Source organism: Oncorhynchus mykiss, chromosome 10, assembly GCF_013265735.2.
Source record: "Oncorhynchus mykiss isolate Arlee chromosome 10, USDA_OmykA_1.1, whole genome shotgun sequence".
Lineage (NCBI taxonomy): Eukaryota > Metazoa > Chordata > Actinopteri > Salmoniformes > Salmonidae > Oncorhynchus > Oncorhynchus mykiss.
The window spans coordinates 78,895,688-78,918,924 of NC_048574.1; the positions used below are offsets into that span (position 1 = coordinate 78,895,688).

A 23,237-nucleotide genomic window follows, 5' to 3' on the forward strand; every position below is an offset into this window, starting at 1 on the left:
CTAAATCACAGCTGATTCACATAACTAATCACTTAGTCCCTGATTAGCTGAAACGGGACTAACAGACAGCTGATTCACATAACTAATCACTTAGGCCCTGATTAGCTGAAACGGGACTAACAGACAGCTGATTCACATAACTAATCACTTAGGTCCTGATTAGCTGAAACGGGACTAACACACAGCTGATTCACATAACTAATCACTTAGGCCCTGATTAGCTGAAACGGGACTAACAGACAGCTGATTCACATAACTAATCACTTAGGCCCTGATTAGCTGAAACGGGACTAACACACAGCTGATTCACATAACTAATCACTTAGGCCCTGATTAGCTGAAACGGGACTAACAGACAGCTGATTCACATAACTAATCACTTAGTCCCGTTTCAGCTAATCAGGGCCTAACACACAGCTGATTCACATAACTAATCACTTAGTCCTGTTTCAGCTAATCAGGGCCTAACACACAGCTGATTCACATAACTAATCACTTAGGCCCTGATTAGCTGAAACGGGACTAACAGACAGCTGATTCACATAACTAATCACTTAGGCCCTGATTAGCTGAAACGGGACTAACAGACAGCTGATTCACATAACTAATCACTTAGGCCCTGATTAGCTGAAACGGGACACGGTGCCATTCAGTGAGACTGATAGATAGATAATCGTAACTACTCAACTGATAAAAAAGGTTAGCGACTCTCCATTCTAATTCTTCATTGAATTATCTTTTTAAAGTATATTCCATTGTAATCTGTAATCTATTGTAATCCACAGCGTGTTGTAATCTGTAATCTATTGTAATCCACAGCGTGTTGTAATCTGTAATCTATTGTAATCCACAGCGTGTTGTAATCTGTAATCTATTGTAATCCACAGCGTGTTGTAATCTGTAATCTATTGTAATCCACAGCGTGTTGTAATCTGTAATCTATTGTAATCCACAGCGTGTTGTAATCTGTAATCTATTGTAATCCACAGCGTGTTGTAATCTGTAATCTATTGTAATCCACAGCGTGTTGTAATCTGTAATCTATTGTAATCCACAGCGTGTTGTAATCTGTAATCTATTGTAATCCACAGCGTGTTGTAATCTGTAATCTATTGTAATCCACAGCGTGTTGTAATCTGTAATCTATTGTAATCCACAGCGTGTTGTAATCTGTAATCTATTGTAATCCACAGCGTGTTGTAATCTGTAATCTATTGTAATCCACAGCGTGTTGTAATCTGTAATCTATTGTAATCCACAGCGTGTTGTAATCTGTAATCTATTGTAATCCACAGCGTGTTGTAATCTGTAATCTATTGTAATCCACAGCGTGTTGTAATCTGTAATCTATTGTAATCCACAGCGTGTTGTAATCTGTAATCTATTGTAATCCACAGCGTGTCGCGTAACAAGTCGGAGAAGAAGAGACGAGACCAGTTCAATGTCCTCATCAAGGAGCTGGGCACCATGTTGCCTGGCATCACACGCAAGATGGACAAGTCCACCATCCTGCAGAAGAGCATCGACTTCCTGTGTAAACACAACGGTACCCGTCCCCTTTACTACCCCTTTCTGTTTCTACTTCCTGTTGTTGTGATGAATGTAAACAAACGGAGCTGTTGCTTTTGAGAGTCATGGACATATAACTAAAATGTTAATTATTCTTGAGTAATGTCATGAATATGTATATATATATACATTATTGAGGAGTGTACATTGAAGAAATGAGGAGCAAATAGTGTTTTAAAATAGAGTATTTTAGGTACCGGGGAATGTCCCTTTATGATCTGATCTCAGAAGTTGACTGGTGAAGGTCCCTTAATGTTCTTATCAGGGTCAGAAGTTGACTGGTGAAGGTCCCTTAATGTTCTTATCAGGGTCAGAAGTTGACTGGTGAAGGTCCCTTAATGTTCTTATCAGGATCAGAAGTTGACTGGTGAAGGTCCCTTTATGATCTTATCAGGATCAGAAGTTGACTTCATTGTATAAATGGTGTATTCGGATGTATAATTTCTATATAGTATATTGTGCGTATTCTCACGTATATTTCTAAACACTATGATGTGTATGTGTCTCTAACAGAGATCTCTGCTCAGTCTGAGTCCAGTGAGATCAGACAGGACTGGAAACCTCCGTTCCTTAGCAACGAGGAGTTCACCCAGCTCATGCTGGAGGTGAGATACACAACATTACCCTACGATTACTACTACTGTACTACCCTACTAATACTACTACAATACTACCATACTATTACTAATATTACTACAGTATTACCCTACTACTACTACTACAGTACTACCCTACTAATACTACTACAATACTACCCTACGATTACTAATATTACTACAGTATTACCCTACTATTACTCCTACAGTACTACCCTACCATTATTAATACTACTACAGTACTACCTTACTAATACTAATATTACTACAGTACTACCCTACTATTATTAATACTACTACAGTATTACCCTACTATTACAGTACTACCCTACTAATACTACTACAATACTACCCTACTATTACTAATAGTACTACAGTATTACCCTACTACTACTACTACTACAGTACTACCCTACTAATACTACTACAATACTACCCTACTATTACTAATATTACTACAGTATTACCCTACTACTACTACTACAGTACTACCCTACTAATACTACTACAATACTACCCTACGATTACTAATATTACTACAGTATTACCCTACTATTACTCCTACAGTACTACCCTACCATTATTAATACTACTACAGTACTACCTTACTAATACTAATATCACTACAGTACTACTCTACTATTATTAATACTACTACAGTATTACCCCACTATTACAGTACTACCCTACTAATACTACTACAATACTACCCTACTATTACTAATATTACTACAGTATTACCCTACTACTACTACTACTACAGTACTACCCTACTAATACTACTACAATACTACCCTACTATTACTAATATTACTACAGTATTACCCTACTATTACTCCTACAGTACTACCCTACTATTATTAATACTACTACAGTACTACCCTACTATTACAGTACTACCCTACTATTACTAATATTACTACAGTATTACCCTACTATTACTCCTACAGTACTACCCTACTATTATTAATACTACTACAGTACTACCCTACTAATACTAATATTACTACAGTACTACCCTACTATTATTAATACTACTACAGTATTACCCTACTATTACAGTACTACCCTACTATTACTAATATTACTACAGTATTACCCTACTACTACTACTACAGTACTACCCTACTAATACTACTACAATACTACCCTACTATTACTAACATTACTACAGTATTACCCTACTACTACAGTACTACCCTACTAATATTACTACAATACTACCCTACGATTACTAATATTACTACAGTATTACCCTACTATTACTCCTACAGTACTACCCTACTATTATTAATACTACTACAGTACTACCCTACTATTACAGTACTACCCTACTATTATTAATACTACTACAGTATTACCCTACTACTACAGTACTACCCTACTGTAACAGTCGTATTAACTAAACTGTAATGTTGTGTTGTAGGCTCTGGAATGACAGACTAGTTACAGTCGTATTAACTAATGACAGACTAGTTACAGTCGTATTAACTAATGACAGACTAGTTACAGTCGTATTAACTAAGCTGTAATGTTGTGTTGTAGGCTCTGGAATGACAAACTAGTTACAGTCGTATTAACTAATGACAGACTAGTTACAGTCCTATTAACTAAACTGTAATGTTGTGTTGGAGGCTCTGGAATGACAGACTAGTTACAGTCCTATTAACTAAACTGTAATGTTGTGTTGGAGGCTCTGGAATGACAGACTAGTTACAGTCGTATTAACTAATGACAGACTGGTTACAGTCGTATTAACTAATGACAGACTAGTTACAGTTGTATTAACTAATGACAGACTAGTTACAGTCGTATTAACTAATGACAGACTAGTTACAGTCGTATTAACTAATGACAGACTAGTTACAGTCGTATTAACTAAGCTGTAATGTTGTGTTGTAGGCTCTGGAATGACAAACTAGTTACAGTCGTATTAACTAATGACAGACTAGTTACAGTCGTATTAACTAAACTGTAATGTTGTGTTGTAGGCTCTGGAATTACAGACTAGTTACAGTCGTATTAACTAATGACAGACTAGTTACAGTCCTATTAACTAAACTGTAATGTTGTGTTGGAGGCTCTGGAATGACAGACTAGTTACAGTCCTATTAACTAAACTGTAATGTTGTGTTGGAGGCTCTGGAATGACAGACTAGTTACAGTCGTATTAACTAATGACAGACTGGTTACAGTCGTATTAACTAATGACAGACTAGTTACAGTCGTATTAACTAATGACAGACTAGTTACATTCGTATTAACTAATGCCAGACTAGTTACAGTCGTATTAACTAATGACAGACTAGTTACAGTCATATTAACTAAACTGTAATGTTGTGTTGTAGGCTCTGGAATGACAGACTAGTTACAGTCGTATTAACTAATGACAGACTAGTTAGTCGTATTAACTAATGACAGACTAGTTACAGTCGTATTAACTAATGACAGACTAGTTACAGTCGTATTAACTAATGACAGACTAGTTACAGTCATATTAACTAATGACAGACTAGTTACAGTCATATTAACTAATGACAGACTAGTTAGTCGTATTAACTAATGACAGACTAGTTACAGTCATATTAACTAATGACAGACTAGTTACAGTCGTATTAACTAATGACAGACTAGTTACAGTCGTATTAACTAAACTGTAATGTTGTGTTGTAGGCTCTGGAATGACAGACTAGTTACAGTCGTATTAACTAATGACAGACTAGTTACAGTCCTATTAACTAAACTGTAATGTTGTGTTGGAGGCTCTGGAATGACAGACTAGTTACAGTCCTATTAACTAAACTGTAATGTTGTGTTGGAGGCTCTGGAATGACAGACTAGTTACAGTCGTATTAACTAATGACAGACTGGTTACAGTCGTATTAACTAATGACAGACTAGTTACAGTCGTATTAACTAATGACAGACTAGTTACAGTCGTATTAACTAATGACAGACTAGTTACAGTCATATTAACTAAACTGTAATGTTGTGTTGTAGGCTCTGGAATGACAGACTAGTTACAGTCGTATTAACTAATGACAGACTAGTTAGTCGTATTAACTAATGACAGACTAGTTACAGTCATATTAACTAATGACAGACTAGTTACAGTCGTATTAACTAATGACAGACTAGTTACAGTCGTATTAACTAATGACAGACTAGTTACAGTCGTATTAACTAATGACAGACTAGTTACAGTCGTATTAACTAATGACAGACTAGTTACAGTCATATTAACTAATGACAGACTAGTTACAGTCATATTAACTAATGACAGACTAGTTACAGTCATATTAACTAATGACAGACTAGTTACAGTCGTATTAACTAATGACAGACTAGTTACAGTCGTATTAACTAAACTGTAATGTTGTGTTGTAGGCTCTGGAATGACAGACTAGTTACAGTCGTATTAACTAATGACAGACTAGTTACAGTCCTATTAACTAAACTGTAATGTTGTGTTGGAGGCTCTGGAATGACAGACTAGTTACAGTCCTATTAACTAAACTGTAATGTTGTGTTGGAGGCTCTGGAATGACAGACTAGTTACAGTCCTATTAACTAAACTGTAATGTTGTGTTGGAGGCTCTGGAATGACAGACTAGTTACAGTCGTATTAACTAATGACAGACTGGTTACAGTCGTATTAACTAATGACAGACTAGTTACAGTCGTATTAACTAATGACAGACTAGTTACAGTCGTATTAACTAAACTGTAATGTTGTGTTGTAGGCTCTGGAATGACAGACTAGTTACAGTCGTATTAACTAATGACAGACTAGTTACAGTCGTATTAACTAAACTGTTGTGTTGTGTTGTAGGCTCTGGAATGACAGACTAGTTACAGTCGTATTAACTAATGACAGACTAGTTACAGTCGTATTAACTAAGCTGTAATGTTGTGTTGTAGGCTCTGGAATGACAGACTAGTTACAGTTGTATTAACTAATGACAGACTGGTTACAGTCGTATTAACTAATGACAGACTAGTTACAGTCGTATTAACTAAACTGTAATGTTGTGTTGTAGGCTCTGGAATGACAGACTAGTTACAGTCGTATTAACTAATGACAGACTGGTTACAGTCGTATTAACTAATGACAGACTAGTTACAGTCGTATTAACTAAGCTGTAATGTTGTGTTGGAGGCTCTGGATGGATTCTTCACAGTAGTAATACAGTATTACCCTACTATTATTAATACTACTACAGTACTACCCTACTATTACAGTACTACCCTACTATTATTAATACTACTTTCAGTATTACCCTACTATTACAGTACTACCCTACTACTACAGTACTACCCTACTGTAACAGTCGTATTAACTAAGCTGTAATGTTGTGTTGGAGGCTCTGGATGGATTCTTCATAGCGATAATGACAGACGGGAACATCATCTACGTCTCTGAGAGCGTCACCTCCTTACTGGAACACCTGCCGGTGAGTCGGACTGTCTGTGTTTCGATTCGTACCACAATACTATTGGACAGAAGGGTTTGGTTCCAATGCGCAGTACCACAATACTATTGGGCGGAAGGGTTTGGTTCCAATGCATAGTACCACAATACTATTGGACAGAAGGGTTTGGTTCCAATGCGCAGTACCACAATCCTATTGGACAGAAGGGTTTGGTTCCAATGCATAGTACCACAATACTATTGGACAGAAGGGTTTGGTTCCAATGCGCAGTACCACAATACTATTGGACAGAAGGGTTTGGTTCCAATGCGCAGTACCAAGAGCAGCATTATCTGATATAATTTGACCAGGTAAGTTGACTGAGAACACATGGTCATTTACAGCAACGACCTGGGGAAGAGTTACAGGGAGGAGGGGATAAATGAGCCAATAGGAAGCTGAGGATGATTAGGTGGCCATGATGGTTTGAGGGTCAGATTGGAAGTTTAGCCAGGACACCGGGGTTAACACCCCTACTCTTACGATGAGTACCATGGGATCTTTAGTGACCACAGAGAGTCACGACACCTGTTTAGCGTCCCATCTGAAAGACGGCACCCTACACAGGGCAATGTCCCCAATCACTGCCCTGGGGCATTGTTTTTTATTTTATTTTTTTAAGACCAGAAGAAAGAGTGCCTCCTACTGGCCCTTCAACACCACTTCCAGTAGCATCTGGTCTCCCATCCAGGGACCAATCAGGACCGACCCTGCTTAGCTTCTGAAACAAGCCATCAGTGGGATACATGGTGGTGTGCTGCTGGCATGCAATTAACTAATTACAATTATTTGTTTCCTACTTAAAAATGTACTTGGATGTTTGAAAGTGTACAATAAAATGTTTCTATACCTTCCCCAGTTGTGTTGAACTCAATGTGGTGTGTGTGTGTGTTGTGTTGTGTTTGTGTTTGTGTGTGTGTGTGTGTGTGTGTGTGTGTTCCACAGTCGGACCTGCAGGACCAGAACCTGTTAAACTTCCTCCCCCTGAATGAACACTCGGAGGTGTACAAGGCTCTCTCCAAACACCCGTCCGACCCCGAGAGCCTCGGACCAGAGTACCTCAAGAGTGAGTAACACCCAATCACATTGCCACCTTATTGGCTGCTGGCCTATCACGTCGCTTCATATACACTGCCGTCCAATCAGATCACTTGTTTTATACTGCAAGCAGTCATCTGCAAATATAATCGGCCATGTTGTATCTGTAAAAAAATCTGTAAACACTGTAAAAAAATGTTTTTAAGAGAAATGATTGTAAACGTAGTTAAGGTTGGTGTTCGTTGTGTTTGGTATTTTAATCGTGATTACAGCCAAGAACCAGCTGGAGTTTTGTTGCCACGTGCTGAGAGGAACCATCGACCCTAAAGAACCTGCCGTCTACGAACACGTCAAATTCACAGGCAACTTCAAGTCGCTGAACGACGGTGAGCGTCTGGTTTCCTTAGAAACTGGTCTTGTTTTATCAGCTGGGGAACAGAATAAACATCTGTTAGTTTGATCATCTGTTCTGGTTTCTACTCACGGTAACGCTCTCCTCTCCTCTCCCCTCCTCCCCCCTCTCCCTTCCTCTCCTCTCCTCCTCTCCTCTCCTCTCCTCCCGCCTCTCCCTTCCTCTCCTCTCCCCTCCTCCCCCCTCCTCTCCTCTCCTCTCCTCTCCTCTCCTCTCTCTAGTCCCCAACACCACCAGGAATGGTTTAGCAGGAGTGTTACAGAGATCCCTACAACCTGCCTTTGATGACCTGGTCTGCTTCGTAGCCACCGTCAGGCTGGCTAAACCACAGTTCATCAAGGTGACATACACCACACACACACACACACACACACACACACACACACACACACACACACACACACACACACACACACACACACACACACACACACACACACAAACACTAGCGCTGAGCAATTACTGCTTCTTGAGGTCGGTTCGGTTTCGGTTCGATTAAATGAAAAAGTAATCCTGGTTTTTCGATTTCAATCATTTATTTCTAAACATTAAATGCACTATGCATTATGTGGGTTGAACTCTGTAACAACACAGAAGTCCCATGATGCTTAGCGACGGTCCATTACTGCTTATTACTTATTAACCTTCAGATATTCACACTACTTTATTTTAATTAAATATTTAAGTTCTGTATGTTACATTTGGTTTATTTGATGACTTTATTATTTCTTTCCAAGTCATCGTCTCGTCTCAACAGAGCTGCTGTCTGACAAAAACACTATTTTAATATATATTCGTAGTAAACAAGACATTATTTAATGACTGCTGAATATCAACTATCAATCACTTAGATCCTGTATTTCCGGGTAGAGATACCGCACGAAGAAACTGCTCTTGATCGCACGTTCTTCTCTCTTCTCTAGGCGTGCAAAGGATTATGGTCATTGTAGTTAATTACCATGTTTTCTGAGCTAAACTATGTAGAATATTGGCCTGTTGAAAACTACAACCCCCTACTACAACGCACAGTTCAGGCTTGATCTGATTTATCTCTAGAAAAACTACGCCTTGAGCTCACATTTTAAAAAAAAACTGAACGAAATGGAATTCAAAAAAATGTAACCAACATTAGTCAGTTACTTGTTTAAAAGCTCAAAATGAATCAACATTTTGGTTAATCGCTCAGCACTAACACACACACACACACACACACACACACACACACACACACACACACACACACACACACACACAAAATGAAGTAACATAGAGTTGATGGTCAAGCCTATTTAACAAACAGTATTTAAACGCAACAAAGCTACACCTGCATATAGATATTTTTCTATATTATATACACTCACCGGACAGTTTATTAGGTACACCACCCTGTTCATTAAAATGGGTCACTCCTACAGACAGTGAGTCACGTGACCAGGGCTTGCTATATAAACCAGGCAGACAGGCTTCAAGGCATTCAGTTACTGTTCTTTCGAATATCAGAATGGGCAGAACTAGTGACCTAAGAGGCTTTGCGGTATGATTGTCGGTGGCAGATCTAGTATCTCAGAAATGGACGCCCACCTGGGCTTTTCACGACTGTGTCTAGCGTTTACCAAGAACGGTGCGACAAAACGAGGAACGTCCAATCAGCAGCAGTCCTGTGGGTGAAAACAGCTGGTTAATGAGAGAGGTCCAAGGAGAATGGCAGGAATGGTTGGAGCTAACAGGAGGGCCACAAACAGACAAATGGAGGCGCTCTACAACCAACAGTGGGTTGAGGTAACAGGAGGGCCACAAACAGACAAATGGAGGCGCACTACAACCAACAGTGGGTTGAGCTAACAGGAGGACCACAAACAGACAAATGGAGGCACTACAACCAACAGTGGGTTGAGCTAACAGGAGGACCACAAACAGACAAATGGAGGCACTACAACCAACAGTGGGTTGAGCTAACAGGAGGGCCACAAACAGACAAATGGAGGCACTACAACCAACAGTGGGTTGAGCTAACAGGAGGGCCACAAACAGACAAATGGAGGCACTACAACCAACAGTGGGTTGAGCTAACAGGAGGGCCACAAACAGACAAATGGAGGCACTACAACCAACAGTGGGTTGAGCTAACAGGAGGGCCACAAACAGACAAATGGAGGCACTACAACCAACAGTGGGTTGAGCTAACAGGAGGGCCACAAACAGACAAATGGAGGCACTACAACCAACAGTGGGTTGAGCTAACAGGAGGGCCACAAACAGACAAATGGAGGCGCACTACAACCAACAGTGGGTTGAGCTAACAGGAGGGCCACAAACAGACAAATGGAGGCACTACAACCAACAGTGGGTTGAGCTAACAGGAGGGCCACAAACAGACACATGGAGGCACTACAACCAACAGTGGGTTGAGCTAACAGGAGGGCCACAAACAGACAAATGGAGGCACTACAACCAACAGTGGGTTGAGCTAACAGGAGGGCCACAAACAGACAAATGGAGGCACTACAACCAACAGTGGGTTGAGCTAACAGGAGTGCCACAAACAGACAAATGGAGGCACTACAACCAACAGTGGGTTGAGCTAACAGGAGGGCCACAAACAGACAAATGGAGGCACTACAACCAACAGTGGGTTGAGCTAACAGGAGGACCACAAACAGAGAAATGGAGGCACTACAACCAACAGTGGGTTGCAGAACGGCATCCCAGAACGCACAACTCGTTGGTCCTTGTCAAGGACGGGCTGTTGCAGCAGACGACCAAATCAAATGTATTTATATAGCCCTTCTTACATCAGCTGATATCTCAAAGTGCTGTACAGAAACCCAGCCTAAAACCCCAAACAGCAAGCAATGCAGGTGTTGAAGCACGGGGGCTAGGAAAACTCCCTAGAAAGGCCAGAAAACTAGGAAGAAACCTAGAGAGGAACCAGACCACTCCTGGTTCCACTCCTATCAGCTAAAAACAAGAAGAAGCAGCTCCAGTGGGCACACGATCACCAACACTGGACAATTGAGAAGTGGAAAAACATGGCCTGGAACGTGATAGATGATTTCAGTTTACTAGAGTCTCCTGGTCCGTCCCCAAGACCTCTACCCAATAGAGCAACGATGGGATGAGATGGAACGGGCTGTTAGCAGCATGAATGTACCACCGCCCAATCTGCAGCAACTGTGTGATGGCTGTGGAACGTTTCAGACACCTTGTAGAATCCATTCCCCCGAATAATTCAGGCCGTTCTGGAGGCAAAATGAGTCCAACCAGGTACTAGATTGTTGTACCTAATAAACTGTCCACTGAGTGTATATTGTCTATCTATATTCAATCATCTATATTAAATGTAAGATATATTGATATCTATCTTGTTGTCTATCCCTCCATAGGAGATGTGTACAGTGGTGGAGCCCAATGAAGAGTTCACCTCCCGACACAGTCTGGAGTGGAAGTTCCTATTCCTAGACCACAGGTAACACAGTCTGGAGTGGAAGTTCCTATTCCTAGACCACAGGTAACACAGTCTGGAGTGGAAGTTCCTATTCCTAGACCACAGGTAACACAGTCTCTAGTAGTTATTATTACTAGACCACAGGTAACACAGTCTCTAGTAGTTATTATTCCTAGACCACAGGTAACACAGTCTGGAGTGGAAGTTCCTATTCCTAGACCACAGGTAACACAGTCTGGAGTGGAAGTTATTATTCCTAGACCACAGGTAACACAGTCTCTAGTAGTTATTATTACTAGACCACAGGTAACACAGTCTCTAGTAGTTCTTATTACTAGACCACAGGTAACACAGTCTATAGTAGTTATTATTACTAGACCACAGGTAACACAGTCTGGAGTGGAAGTTATTATTCCTAGATCACAGGTAACACAGTCTCTAGTAGTTATTATTACTAGACCACAGGTAACACAGTCTCTAGTAGTTATTATTCCTAGACCACAGGTAACACAGTCTCTAGTAGTTATTATTACTAGACCACAGGTAACACAGTCTCTAGTAGTTCTTATTACTAGACCACAGGTAACACAGTCTATAGTAGTTCTTATTACTAGACCACAGGTAACAGTCTCTAGTTCTTATAGCTAAGCTTGTGGGGACACACAAGTCAGTCCCATTCAAAATCCTATTTTCCCTAACCCTGTACTCTTACCCTAACCTTAACCCAAAATCCTAACCTTAAACCTAACCCTAACTACTTACCCTAAAACTAACCCTAGCTCCTAACCCTAGCTCCTAACCCTAGCTCCTAACCCTAGCTCCTAACCCTAGCTCCTAACCCTAGCTTCTAACCCTAGCTCCTAACCCTAGCTCCTAACCCTAGCTCCTAGCTCCTAACCCTAGCTCCTAACCCTAGCTCCTAACCCTAAAACTAACCCTAGCTCCTAACCCTAAAACTAACCCTAGCTCCTAACCCTAGCTCCTAACCCTAGCTCCTAACCCTAGCTCCTAACCCTAAAACTAACCCTAGCTCCTAACCATAGCTCCTAACCCTAAAACTAACCCTAGCTCCTAACCCTAGCTCCTAGCTCCTAACCCTAGCTCCTAACCCTAGCTCTTAACCCTAGCTCCTAACCCTAGCTCTTAACCCTAGCTCTTAACCCTAGCTCTTAACCCTAGCTCTTAACCCTAGCTCTTAACCCTAGCTCCTAACCCTAGCTCCTAACCCTAGCTCCTAACCCTAGCTCCTAAACCTAGCTCCTAGCTCCTAACCCTAGCTCCTAACCCTAGCTCCTAACCCTAGCTCCTAACCCTAGCTCCTAACGCTAAAACTAACCCTAGCTCCTAACCCTAGTTCCTAACCCTAGTTCCTAACCCTAGCTCCTAACCCTAGCTCCTAACCCTAGCCCCTAACCCTAGCTCCTAACCCTAAAACTAACCCTAGCTCTTAACCCTAAAACTAACCCTAGCTCCTAACCCTAGTTCCTAACCCTAGTTCCTAACCCTAGCTCCTAACCCTAGCCCCTAACCCTAGCTCTTAACCCTAAAACTAACCCTAGCTCTTAACCCTAAAACTAACCCTAGCTCCTAACCCTAGCTTCTAACCCTAGCTTCTAACCCTAGCTCCTAACCCTAGCTCCTAACCCTAAAACTGACCCTAGCGCCTAACCCTAGCGCCTAACCCTAGCGCCTAACCCTAGCGCCTAACCCTAGCGCCTAACCCTAGCTCCTAACCCTAGCTCCTAACCCTAGCTCCTGACGTAATTCTAACACTAATTCTCACTTTAACTCTAAACCCTCCTAGAAACAGCATTTGACCCTGTGGGGACTAGCAAAATGTCCCCAGTTGGTCAAATCTTTGTTCCTTTACTGTTGTTGTGGGGACACACACACACACACACACACACACACACACACACAAAAGTGGTATTATTGTTAATAAGCAGGCTGGGTAACTGATTATTTCATTTCCTCCCTAAAGGGCTCCACCAATCATAGGCTACCTTCCATTTGAGGTTCTGGGGACGTCGGGTTACGACTACTATCATGTAGACGACCTGGGGACACTGGCCAAGTGTCACGAACACTGTGAGTTACACACACACACGCGCACACACACACACACACACACACACACACACACACACACACACTCTGACCGCCCCTCTCTCCTCTCTGTCTAGTGATGCAGTATGGTAAAGTTACTACAGGTTCCTCCTCTCTGTCTAGTGATGCAGTATGGTAAAGTTACTACAGGTTCCTCCTCTCTGTCTAGTGATGCAGTATGGTAAAGTTACTACAGGTCCCTCTCCTCTCTGTCTAGTGATGCAGTATGGTAAAGTTACTACAGGTCCCTCTCCTCTCTCCTCTCTGTCTAGTGATGCAGTATGGTAAAGTTACTACAGGTTCCTCTCCTCTCTCCTCTCTGTCTAGTGATGCAGTATGGTAAAGTTACTACAGGTTCCTCTCCTCTCTCCTCTCTGTCTAGTGATGCAGTATGGTAAAGTTACTACAGGTCCCTCTCCTCTCTGTCTAGTGATGCAGTATGGTAAAGTTACTACAGGTTCCTCTCCTCTCTCCTCTCTGTCTAGTGATGCAGTATGGTAAAGTTACTACAGGTTCCTCCTCTCTGTCTAGTGATGCAGTATGGTAAAGTTACTACAGGTTCCTCTCCTCTCTCCTCTCTGTCTAGTGATGCAGTATGGTAAAGTTACTACAGGTTCCTCTCCTCTCTCCTCTCTGTCTAGTGATGCAGTATGGTAAAGTTACTACAGGTTCCTCTCCTCTCTCCTCTCTGTCTAGTGATGCAGTATGGTAAAGTTACTACAGGTTCCTCTCCTCTCTCCTCTCTGTCTAGTGATGCAGTATGGTAAAGTTACTACAGGTCCCTCTCCTCTCTGTCTAGTGATGCAGTATGGTAAAGTTACTACAGGTCTCTCTCCTCTCTCCTCTCTGTCTAGTGATGCAGTATGGTAAAGTTACTACAGGTCTCTCTCCTCTCTGTCTAGTGATGCAGTATGGTAAAGTTACTACAGGTTCCTCTCCTCTCTCCTCTCTGTCTAGTGATGCAGTATGGTAAAGTTACTACAGGTCTCTCTCCTCTCTGTCTAGTGATGCAGTATGGTAAAGTTACTACAGGTCTCTCTCCTCTCTGTCTAGTGATGCAGTATGGTAAAGTTACTACAGGTTCCTCTCCTCTCTCCTCTCTGTCTAGTGATGCAGTATGGTAAAGTTACTACAGGTTCCTCTCCTCTCTCCTCTCTGTCTAGTGATGCAGTATGGTAAAGTTACTACAGGTCCCTCTCCTCTCTGTCTAGTGATGCAGTATGGTAAAGTTACTACAGGTCTCTCTCCTCTCTGTCTAGTGATGCAGTATGGTAAAGTTACTACAGGTCCCTCTCCTCTCTCCTCTCTGTCTAGTGATGCAGTATGGTAAAGTTACTACAGGTTCCTCTCCTCTCTCCTCTCTGTCTAGTGATGCAGTATGGTAAAGTTACTACAGGTCCCTCTCCTCTCTGTCTAGTGATGCAGTATGGTAAAGTTACTACAGGTTCCTCTCCTCTCTGTCTAGTGATGCAGTATGGTAAAGTTACTACAGGTCTCTCTCCTCTCTCCTCTCTGTCTAGTGATGCAGTATGGTAAAGTTACTACAGGTTCCTCTCTCCTCTCTCCTCTCTGTCTAGTGATGCAGTATGGTAAAGTTACTACAGGTTCCTCTCCTCTCTCCTCTCTGTCTAGTGATGCAGTATGGTAAAGTTACTACAGGTCCCTCTCCTCTCTGTCTAGTGATGCAGTATGGTAAAGTTACTACAGGTTCCTCTCCTCTCTGTCTAGTGATGCAGTATGGTAAAGTTACTACAGGTCTCTCTCCTCTCTCCTCTCTGTCTAGTGATGCAGTATGGTAAAGTTACTACAGGTTCCTCTCTCCTCTCTCCTCTCTGTCTAGTGATGCAGTATGGTAAAGTTACTACAGGTTCCTCTCCTCTCTCCTCTCTGTCTAGTGATGCAGTATGGTAAAGTTACTACAGGTCGCTCTCCTCTCTGTCTAGTGATGCAGTATGGTAAAGTTACTACAGGTCTCTCTCCTCTCTCCTCTCTGTCTAGTGATGCAGTATGGTAAAGTTACTACAGGTTCCTCTCCTCTCTCCTCTCTGTCTAGTGATGCAGTATGGTAAAGTTACTACAGGTTCCTCTCCTCTCTCCTCTCTGTCTAGTGATGCAGTATGGTAAAGTTACTACAGGTTCCTCTCCTCTCTCCTCTCTGTCTAGTGATGCAGTATGGTAAAGTTACTACAGGTTCCTCTCCTCTCTCCTCTCTGTCTAGTGATGCAGTATGGTAAAGTTACTACAGGTCCCTCTCCTCTCTGTCTAGTGATGCAGTATGGTAAAGTTACTACAGGTCTCTCTCCTCTCTCCTCTCTGTCTAGTGATGCAGTATGGTAAAGTTACTACAGGTCTCTCTCCTCTCTGTCTAGTGATGCAGTATGGTAAAGTTACTACAGGTTCCTCTCCTCTCTCCTCTCTGTCTAGTGATGCAGTATGGTAAAGTTACTACAGGTCTCTCTCCTCTCTGTCTAGTGATGCAGTATGGTAAAGTTACTACAGGTCTCTCTCCTCTCTGTCTAGTGATGCAGTATGGTAAAGTTACTACAGGTTCCTCTCCTCTCTCCTCTCTGTCTAGTGATGCAGTATGGTAAAGTTACTACAGGTTCCTCTCCTCTCTCCTCTCTGTCTAGTGATGCAGTATGGTAAAGTTACTACAGGTCCCTCTCCTCTCTGTCTAGTGATGCAGTATGGTAAAGTTACTACAGGTCTCTCTCCTCTCTGTCTAGTGATGCAGTATGGTAAAGTTACTACAGGTCCCTCTCCTCTCTCCTCTCTGTCTAGTGATGCAGTATGGTAAAGTTACTACAGGTTCCTCTCCTCTCTCCTCTCTGTCTAGTGATGCAGTATGGTAAAGTTACTACAGGTCCCTCTCCTCTCTGTCTAGTGATGCAGTATGGTAAAGTTACTACAGGTTCCTCTCCTCTCTGTCTAGTGATGCAGTATGGTAAAGTTACTACAGGTCTCTCTCCTCTCTCCTCTCTGTCTAGTGATGCAGTATGGTAAAGTTACTACAGGTTCCTCTCTCCTCTCTCCTCTCTGTCTAGTGATGCAGTATGGTAAAGTTACTACAGGTTCCTCTCCTCTCTCCTCTCTGTCTAGTGATGCAGTATGGTAAAGTTACTACAGGTCGCTCTCCTCTCTGTCTAGTGATGCAGTATGGTAAAGTTACTACAGGTCTCTCTCCTCTCTCCTCTCTGTCTAGTGATGCAGTATGGTAAAGTTACTACAGGTTCCTCTCCTCTCTGTCTAGTGATGCAGTATGGTAAAGTTACTACAGGTCGCTCTCCTCTCTGTCTAGTGATGCAGTATGGTAAAGTTACTACAGGTCTCTCTCCTCTCTCCTCTCTGTCTAGTGATGCAGTATGGTAAAGTTACTACAGGTTCCTCTCTCCTCTCTCCTCTCTGTCTAGTGATGCAGTATGGCAAAGGGAAGTCGTGTTACTACAGGTTCCTGACCAAAGGTCAACAGTGGATCTGGCTCCAGACTCGTCACTACATCACCTATCACCAGTGGAACTCCAGGCCTGAGTTCATCGTCTGCACGCACACCGTCGTCAGGTAGGGAGGACATGTTATGGTAATGTTGAACTTCTAATGGGCAGGCGGGACGGTAAACGTCAGACGAAGGTCGAACGCCAACGACCAACAGGCACACCTCATCTCACTGTCCAATCAGAAAAGATCTGTTGAACTTCTAATGGGCAGGCGGGACGGTAAACGTCAGACGAAGGTCGAACGCCAACGACCAACAGGCACACCTCATCTCACTGTCCAATCAGAAAAGATCTGTTTAACTCCTTATGGAGAGGTGACTTGTTCTGTTCTCTGTGTAGCTATGGAGAGGTGACTTGTTCTGTCTCTCTGTGTAGCTATGGAGAGGTGACTTGTTCTGTCTCTCTGTGTAGCTATGGAGAGGTGACTTGTTCTGTTCTCTGTGTAGCTATGGAGAGGTGACTTGTTCTGTCTCTCTGTGTAGCTATGGAGAGGTGACTTGTTCTGTCTCTCTGTGTAGCTATGGAGAGGTGACTTGTTCTGTCTCTCTGTGTAGCTATGGAGAGGTGACTTGTTCTGTCTCTCTGTGTAGCTATGGAGAGGTGACTTGTTCTGTCTCTCTGTGTAGCTATGGAGAGGTGACTTGTTCTGTCTCTCTGTGTAGCTATGGAGAGGTGACTTGTTCTGTCTCTCTGTGTAGCTATGGAGAGGTGACTTGTTCTGTCTCTCTGTGTAACTATGGAGAGGTGACATGTTCTGTTCTCTGTGTAGCTATGGAGAGGTGACTTGTTCTGTCTCTCTGTGTAGCTATGGAGAGGTGACATGTTCTGTCTCTCTGTGTAACTATGGAGAGGTGACATGTTCTGTTCTCTGTGTAGCTACGCGGAGGTGAGGGCAGAGCAGCGTAGAGAGCTGGGTATCATTGAAGAGCCCCCCCCTGAAGTAACTGTGGACAAGGTGAGATTCATCACCATATTGATGTGTATTTTCCCTCTTTCATATTAATGTAACTATGACTGTCTAAGTGGTAGATATCTATCTGTTATTAATATAACTATGACTGTCTAGGTGATATCTATCTATCTGTTATTAATATAACTAGGACTGTCTAAGTGGTAGATATCTATCTGTTATTAATATAACTATGACTGTCTAGGTGATATCTATCTATCTGTTATTAATATAACTAGGACTGTCTAAGTGATATCTATCTGTTATTAATATAACTAGGACTGTCTAAGTGATATCTATCTGTTATTAATATAACTAGGACTGTCTAAGTGATATCTATCTATCTGTTATTAATATAACTAGGACTGTCTAAGTGATATCTATCTGTTATTAATATAACTAGGACTGTCTAATTGGTAGATATCTATCTGTTATTAATATAACTAGGACTGTCTAAGTGATATCTGTTATTAATATAACTAGGACTGTCTAAGTGATATCTATCTGTTATTAATATAACTAGGACTGTCTAAGTGATATCTATCTGTTATTAATATAACTAGGACTGTCTAAGTGATATCTATCTGTTATTAATATAACTAGGACTGTCTAAGTGATATCTATCTGTTATTAATGTAACTATGACTGTCTAAGTGGTAGATATCTGTTATTAATGTAACTAGGACTGTCTAAGTGATATCTATCTATCTGTTATTAATATAACTAGGACTGTCTAAGTGATATCTATCTATCTGTTATTAATATAACTAGGACTGTCTAAGTGATATCTGTTATTAATATAACTAAGACTGTCTAAGTGATATCTATCTGTTATTAATGTAACTATGACTGTCTAAGTGGTAGATATCTGTTATTAATATAACTAGGCCTGTCTAAGTGATATCTATCTATCTGTTATTAATATAACTAGGACTGTCTAAGTGATATCTATCTATCTGTTATTAATATAACTAGGACTGTCTAAGTGATATCTATCTGTTATTAATATAACTAGGACTGTCTAAGTGATATCTATCTATCTGTTATTAATATAACTAGGACTGTCTAAGTGATATCTATCTGTTATTAATATAACTAGGACTGTCTAAGTGATATCTATCTATCTGTTATTAATATAACTAGGACTGTCTAAGTGATATCTATCTATCTGTTATTAATATAACTAGGACTGTCTAAGTGATATCTATCTGTTATTAATATAACTAGGACTGTCTAAGTGATATCTGTTATTAATATAACTAGGACTGTCTAAGGGGTATATATCTATCTGTTATTAATATAACTATGACTGTCTAAGTGATATCTGTTATTAATATAACTAGGACTGTCTAAGTGATATCTATCTGTTATTAATATAACTAGGGCTGTCTAAGTGATATCTATCTGTTATTAATATAACTAGGAATGTCTAAGTGATATCTATCTGTTATTAATATAACTAGGACTGTCTAAGTGATATCTATCTATCTGTTATTAATATAACTAGGACTGTCTAAGTGATATCTATCTATCTGTTATTAATATAACTAGGACTGTCTAAGTGATATCTATCTGTTATTAATATAACTAGGACTGTCTAAGTGATATCTGTTATTAATATAACTAGGACTGTCTAAGTGATATCTATCTATCTGTTATTAATATAACTAGGACTGTCTAAGTGATATATATCTATCTGTTATTAATATAACTAGGACTGTCTAAGTGATATCTATCTGTTATTAATATAACTAGGACTGTCTAAGTGATATCTGTTATTAATATAACTAGGACTGTCTAAGTGATATCTATCTGTTATTAATATAACTAGGACTGTCTAAGGGGTAGATATCTATCTGTTATTAATATAACTATGACTGTCTAAGTGATATCTATCTGTTATTAATATAACTATGACTGTCTAAGTGGTAGTTATCTGGTATTAATATAACTATGACTGTCTAAGTGGTAGTTATTTGGTATTAATGTAACTATGACTGTCTAAGTGGTAGATGTCTATCTACCTCCATTGTGATTAGTTCCTTCTCCTCTCTCCTCCCTGAAGCAGAGTCAAGACAGTGGATCTGAGTCTCAGCTCAACACAGTTTCCAGCCTAAAAGAGGCCCTGGAACGCTTTGACCGTAGCCACACCCCCTCCTCCACCTCTCTGTCCTCACACAAGACCTCCTCACAGCTCTCAGACAACACCTGTACCTGTAAGAGAACACACACACACACACACAGACCACACACAGACCACACACACACACAAACACACACAGACACACACACACATCTCAGACCACTCACACATCGGTATCTCTGACTATAATAGGATCTCTCATCTCCATAGCAACAGCCTCCAAGCTCCACATGGACATGGCCACGCCCCCTCGTCAGTCACATGTTGCCTCCACCGTCGAGATGACATCACAGAGACGCTCCTCCATCAGCAGCCAGGTAAGCCCTGATTGGACAGAATGCGACTGGACAGAAAGTGATTGGACAGAACCCCCCCAAAAATAAGCAAGTTTGTTTTGACTGGGCGATTGGGTGAGTCCAACAGGTGCTATTAAAATACATAATGAATTGAATCTGTTGTGGAGGAGCAGGACATGACCAGGTCCAATTCAACCTGAGACGAATCTAAATTGAATCGACTCTGAATCAACTGCAACTGAATCAAACTCACACGGTATCTGTTGTCTGTGTTGGTGTGCGTGTGTAGTCTATAAGTTCTCAGACCACGGGACACAGTGTGGCTCCCGTCCATCCTGTGATACAACAACACCAACAACAAGAGGTGAGAAACGCCCGTCTATCTACCCTATTCACCTGGTACCCATCTATCCAAGGTTACAGCCCTATATAGTGCACTACTTTTGACTTTGCCCTATGGCGCCTGGTGAAAAGTAGTGTACTAAATAGTGAATAGGGTGCTTATTTGGGACACCGCTTAAGTGTGACGATCCTACAGCCATTCGGTACTAGTATGTCAGATAGCAGAACCTCCCTCCAGCCATTCAGACAGCAGACAGCAGAACCTCCCTCCAGCCATTCAGACAGCAGACAGCAGAACCTCCCTCCAGCCATTCAGACAGCAGAACCTCCCTCCAGCCATTCAGACAGCAGAACCTCCCTCCAGCCATTCAGACAGCAGATCCTCTCTACAGCCATTCAGACAGCAGAACCTCTCTACAGCCATTCAGTACTAGTATGTCAGATATCAGAACCTCCCTCGAGCCATTCAGACAGCAGATCCTCTCTACAGCCATTCAGACAGCAGAACCTCTCTTCAGCCATTCAGACAGCAGACAGCAGAACCTCCCTACAGCCATTCAGACAGCAGAACCTCTCTACAGCCATTCAGTACTAGTATGTCAGACAGCAGAACCTCCCTCCAGCCATTCAGACAGCAGAACCTCCCTCCAGCCATTCAGACAGCAGAACCTCCCTACAGCCATTCAGAAAGCAGAACCTCCCTCCAGCCATTCAGACAGCAGAGCCTCCTTACAGCCATTCAGTACTAGTATGTCAGACAGCAGAACCTCCCTCCAGCCATTCAGACAGCAGAACCTCCCTCCAGCCATTCAGACAGCAGAACCTCCCTACAGCCATTCAGACAGCAGAACCTCCCTCCAGCCATTCAGACAGCAGAGCCTCCTTACAGCCATTCAGACAGCAGAACCTCCCTACAGCCATTCAGACAGCAGAACCTCCCTCCAGCCATTCAGACAGCAGAACCTCCCTACAGCCATTCAGACAGCAGAACCTCCCTCCAGCCATTCAGACAGCAGAGCCTTCTTACAGCCATTCAGACAGCAGAACCTCCCTACAGCCATTCAGACAGCAGAACCTCCCTACAGCCATTCAGACAGCAGAACCTCTCTACAGCCATTCAGACAGCAGAACCTCTCTACAGCCATTCAGACAGCAGAACCTCCCTCCAGCCATTCAGACAGCAGAGCCTCCTTACAGCCATTCAGACAGCAGAACCTCCCTACAGCCATTCAGACAGCAGAACCTCCCTCCAGCCATTCAGACAGCAGAACCTCCCTACAGCCATTCAGACAGCAGAACCTCCCTCCAGCCATTCAGACAGCAGACAGCAGAACCTCCCTCCGGCCATGCAGTTCTAGTATGTCAGACAGCAGAACCTCCCTACAGTCATTCAGTACTAGTATGTCAGACAGCAGAACCTCCCTCCAGCGATTCAGCACTAGTATGTCAGACAGCAGAACCTCCCTCCAGCCATTCAGACAGCAGACAGCAGAACCTATTGTAGCCTGACGCTGCTTGCTGGTCATATAACATGGTGGGAACAATCTTTCTCCCTCTGTTTCCCTCTCTCTCTTCCCCCGTTACTCCCCCATCCAACCCCAAGCCGGTGCTAGAGTTCTCAGCCCAGGTGAATGCTATGCAGCACCTAAAGGACCAGCTGGAGCAGAGGACCAGGATGATTCAGGCCAACATCCAGAGACAGCAGGATGAACTCCGAGCCATACAGGACCAACTACACAGAGTACAGCCCCCAGCCATACAGGACCAACTACACAGAATACAGCCCCCAGCCATACAGGTAGGAGTTATATAGACCCCATACAGGACCAACTACACAGAGTACAGCCCCCAGCCATACAGGACCAACTACACAGAGTACAGCCCCCAGCCATACAGGTAGGAGTTATATAGACCCCATACAGGACCAACTACACAGAGTACAGCCCCCAGCCATACAGGACCAACTACACAGAGTACAGCCCCCAGCCATACAGGTAGGAGGTATATAGACCCCATACAGGTAGGAGATATATAGACCCCATACAGGTAGGAGATATATAGACCCCATACAGGTAGAATATATATATATATATATATAGACTCCATACAGGTAGAATATATATATATATAAATATATATAGACCCCATACAGGTAGAATATATATATATATATATAGACTCCATACAGGTAGAATATATATATATAAATATATATAGACCCCATACAGGTAGAATATATATATATATATATAGACTCCATACAGGTAGAATATATATATATATAAATATATATAGACCCCATACAGGTAGAATATATATATATATATATAGACTCCATACAGGTAGAATATATATATATAAATATATATAGACCC

The 23,237-nt window shown here is 41.9% G+C and overlaps 1 protein-coding gene across 5 annotated transcripts in view; it reads left to right on the plus strand.

The window, feature by feature from the left end:
- Window positions 1-23,237, plus strand: part of LOC110513597 (circadian locomoter output cycles protein kaput) — a 50,399-nt gene that overhangs the window by 10,416 nt on the left and 16,746 nt on the right. For 3 of the 5 annotated variants that reach the window (XM_036934091.1, XM_036934095.1, XM_036934092.1), the window contains 14 exons: window positions 1,398-1,546; window positions 2,083-2,174; window positions 6,530-6,619; window positions 7,583-7,703; window positions 7,948-8,061; window positions 8,309-8,427; window positions 11,471-11,553; window positions 13,514-13,620; window positions 17,049-17,196; window positions 18,009-18,087; window positions 20,147-20,297; window positions 20,435-20,541; window positions 20,810-20,884; window positions 22,466-22,660. In XM_036934091.1, the coding sequence (XP_036789986.1) occupies window positions 1,398-1,546; window positions 2,083-2,174; window positions 6,530-6,619; window positions 7,583-7,703; window positions 7,948-8,061; window positions 8,309-8,427; window positions 11,471-11,553; window positions 13,514-13,620; window positions 17,049-17,196; window positions 18,009-18,087; window positions 20,147-20,297; window positions 20,435-20,541; window positions 20,810-20,884; window positions 22,466-22,660 (1,630 nt within the window). The remainder of the gene's footprint in view (window positions 1-1,397; window positions 1,547-2,082; window positions 2,175-6,529; window positions 6,620-7,582; window positions 7,704-7,947; window positions 8,062-8,308; window positions 8,428-11,470; window positions 11,554-13,513; window positions 13,621-17,048; window positions 17,197-18,008; window positions 18,088-20,146; window positions 20,298-20,434; window positions 20,542-20,809; window positions 20,885-22,465; window positions 22,661-23,237) is intronic. The other 2 variants (XM_036934094.1, XM_036934093.1) reach the window with 2 other exon arrangements.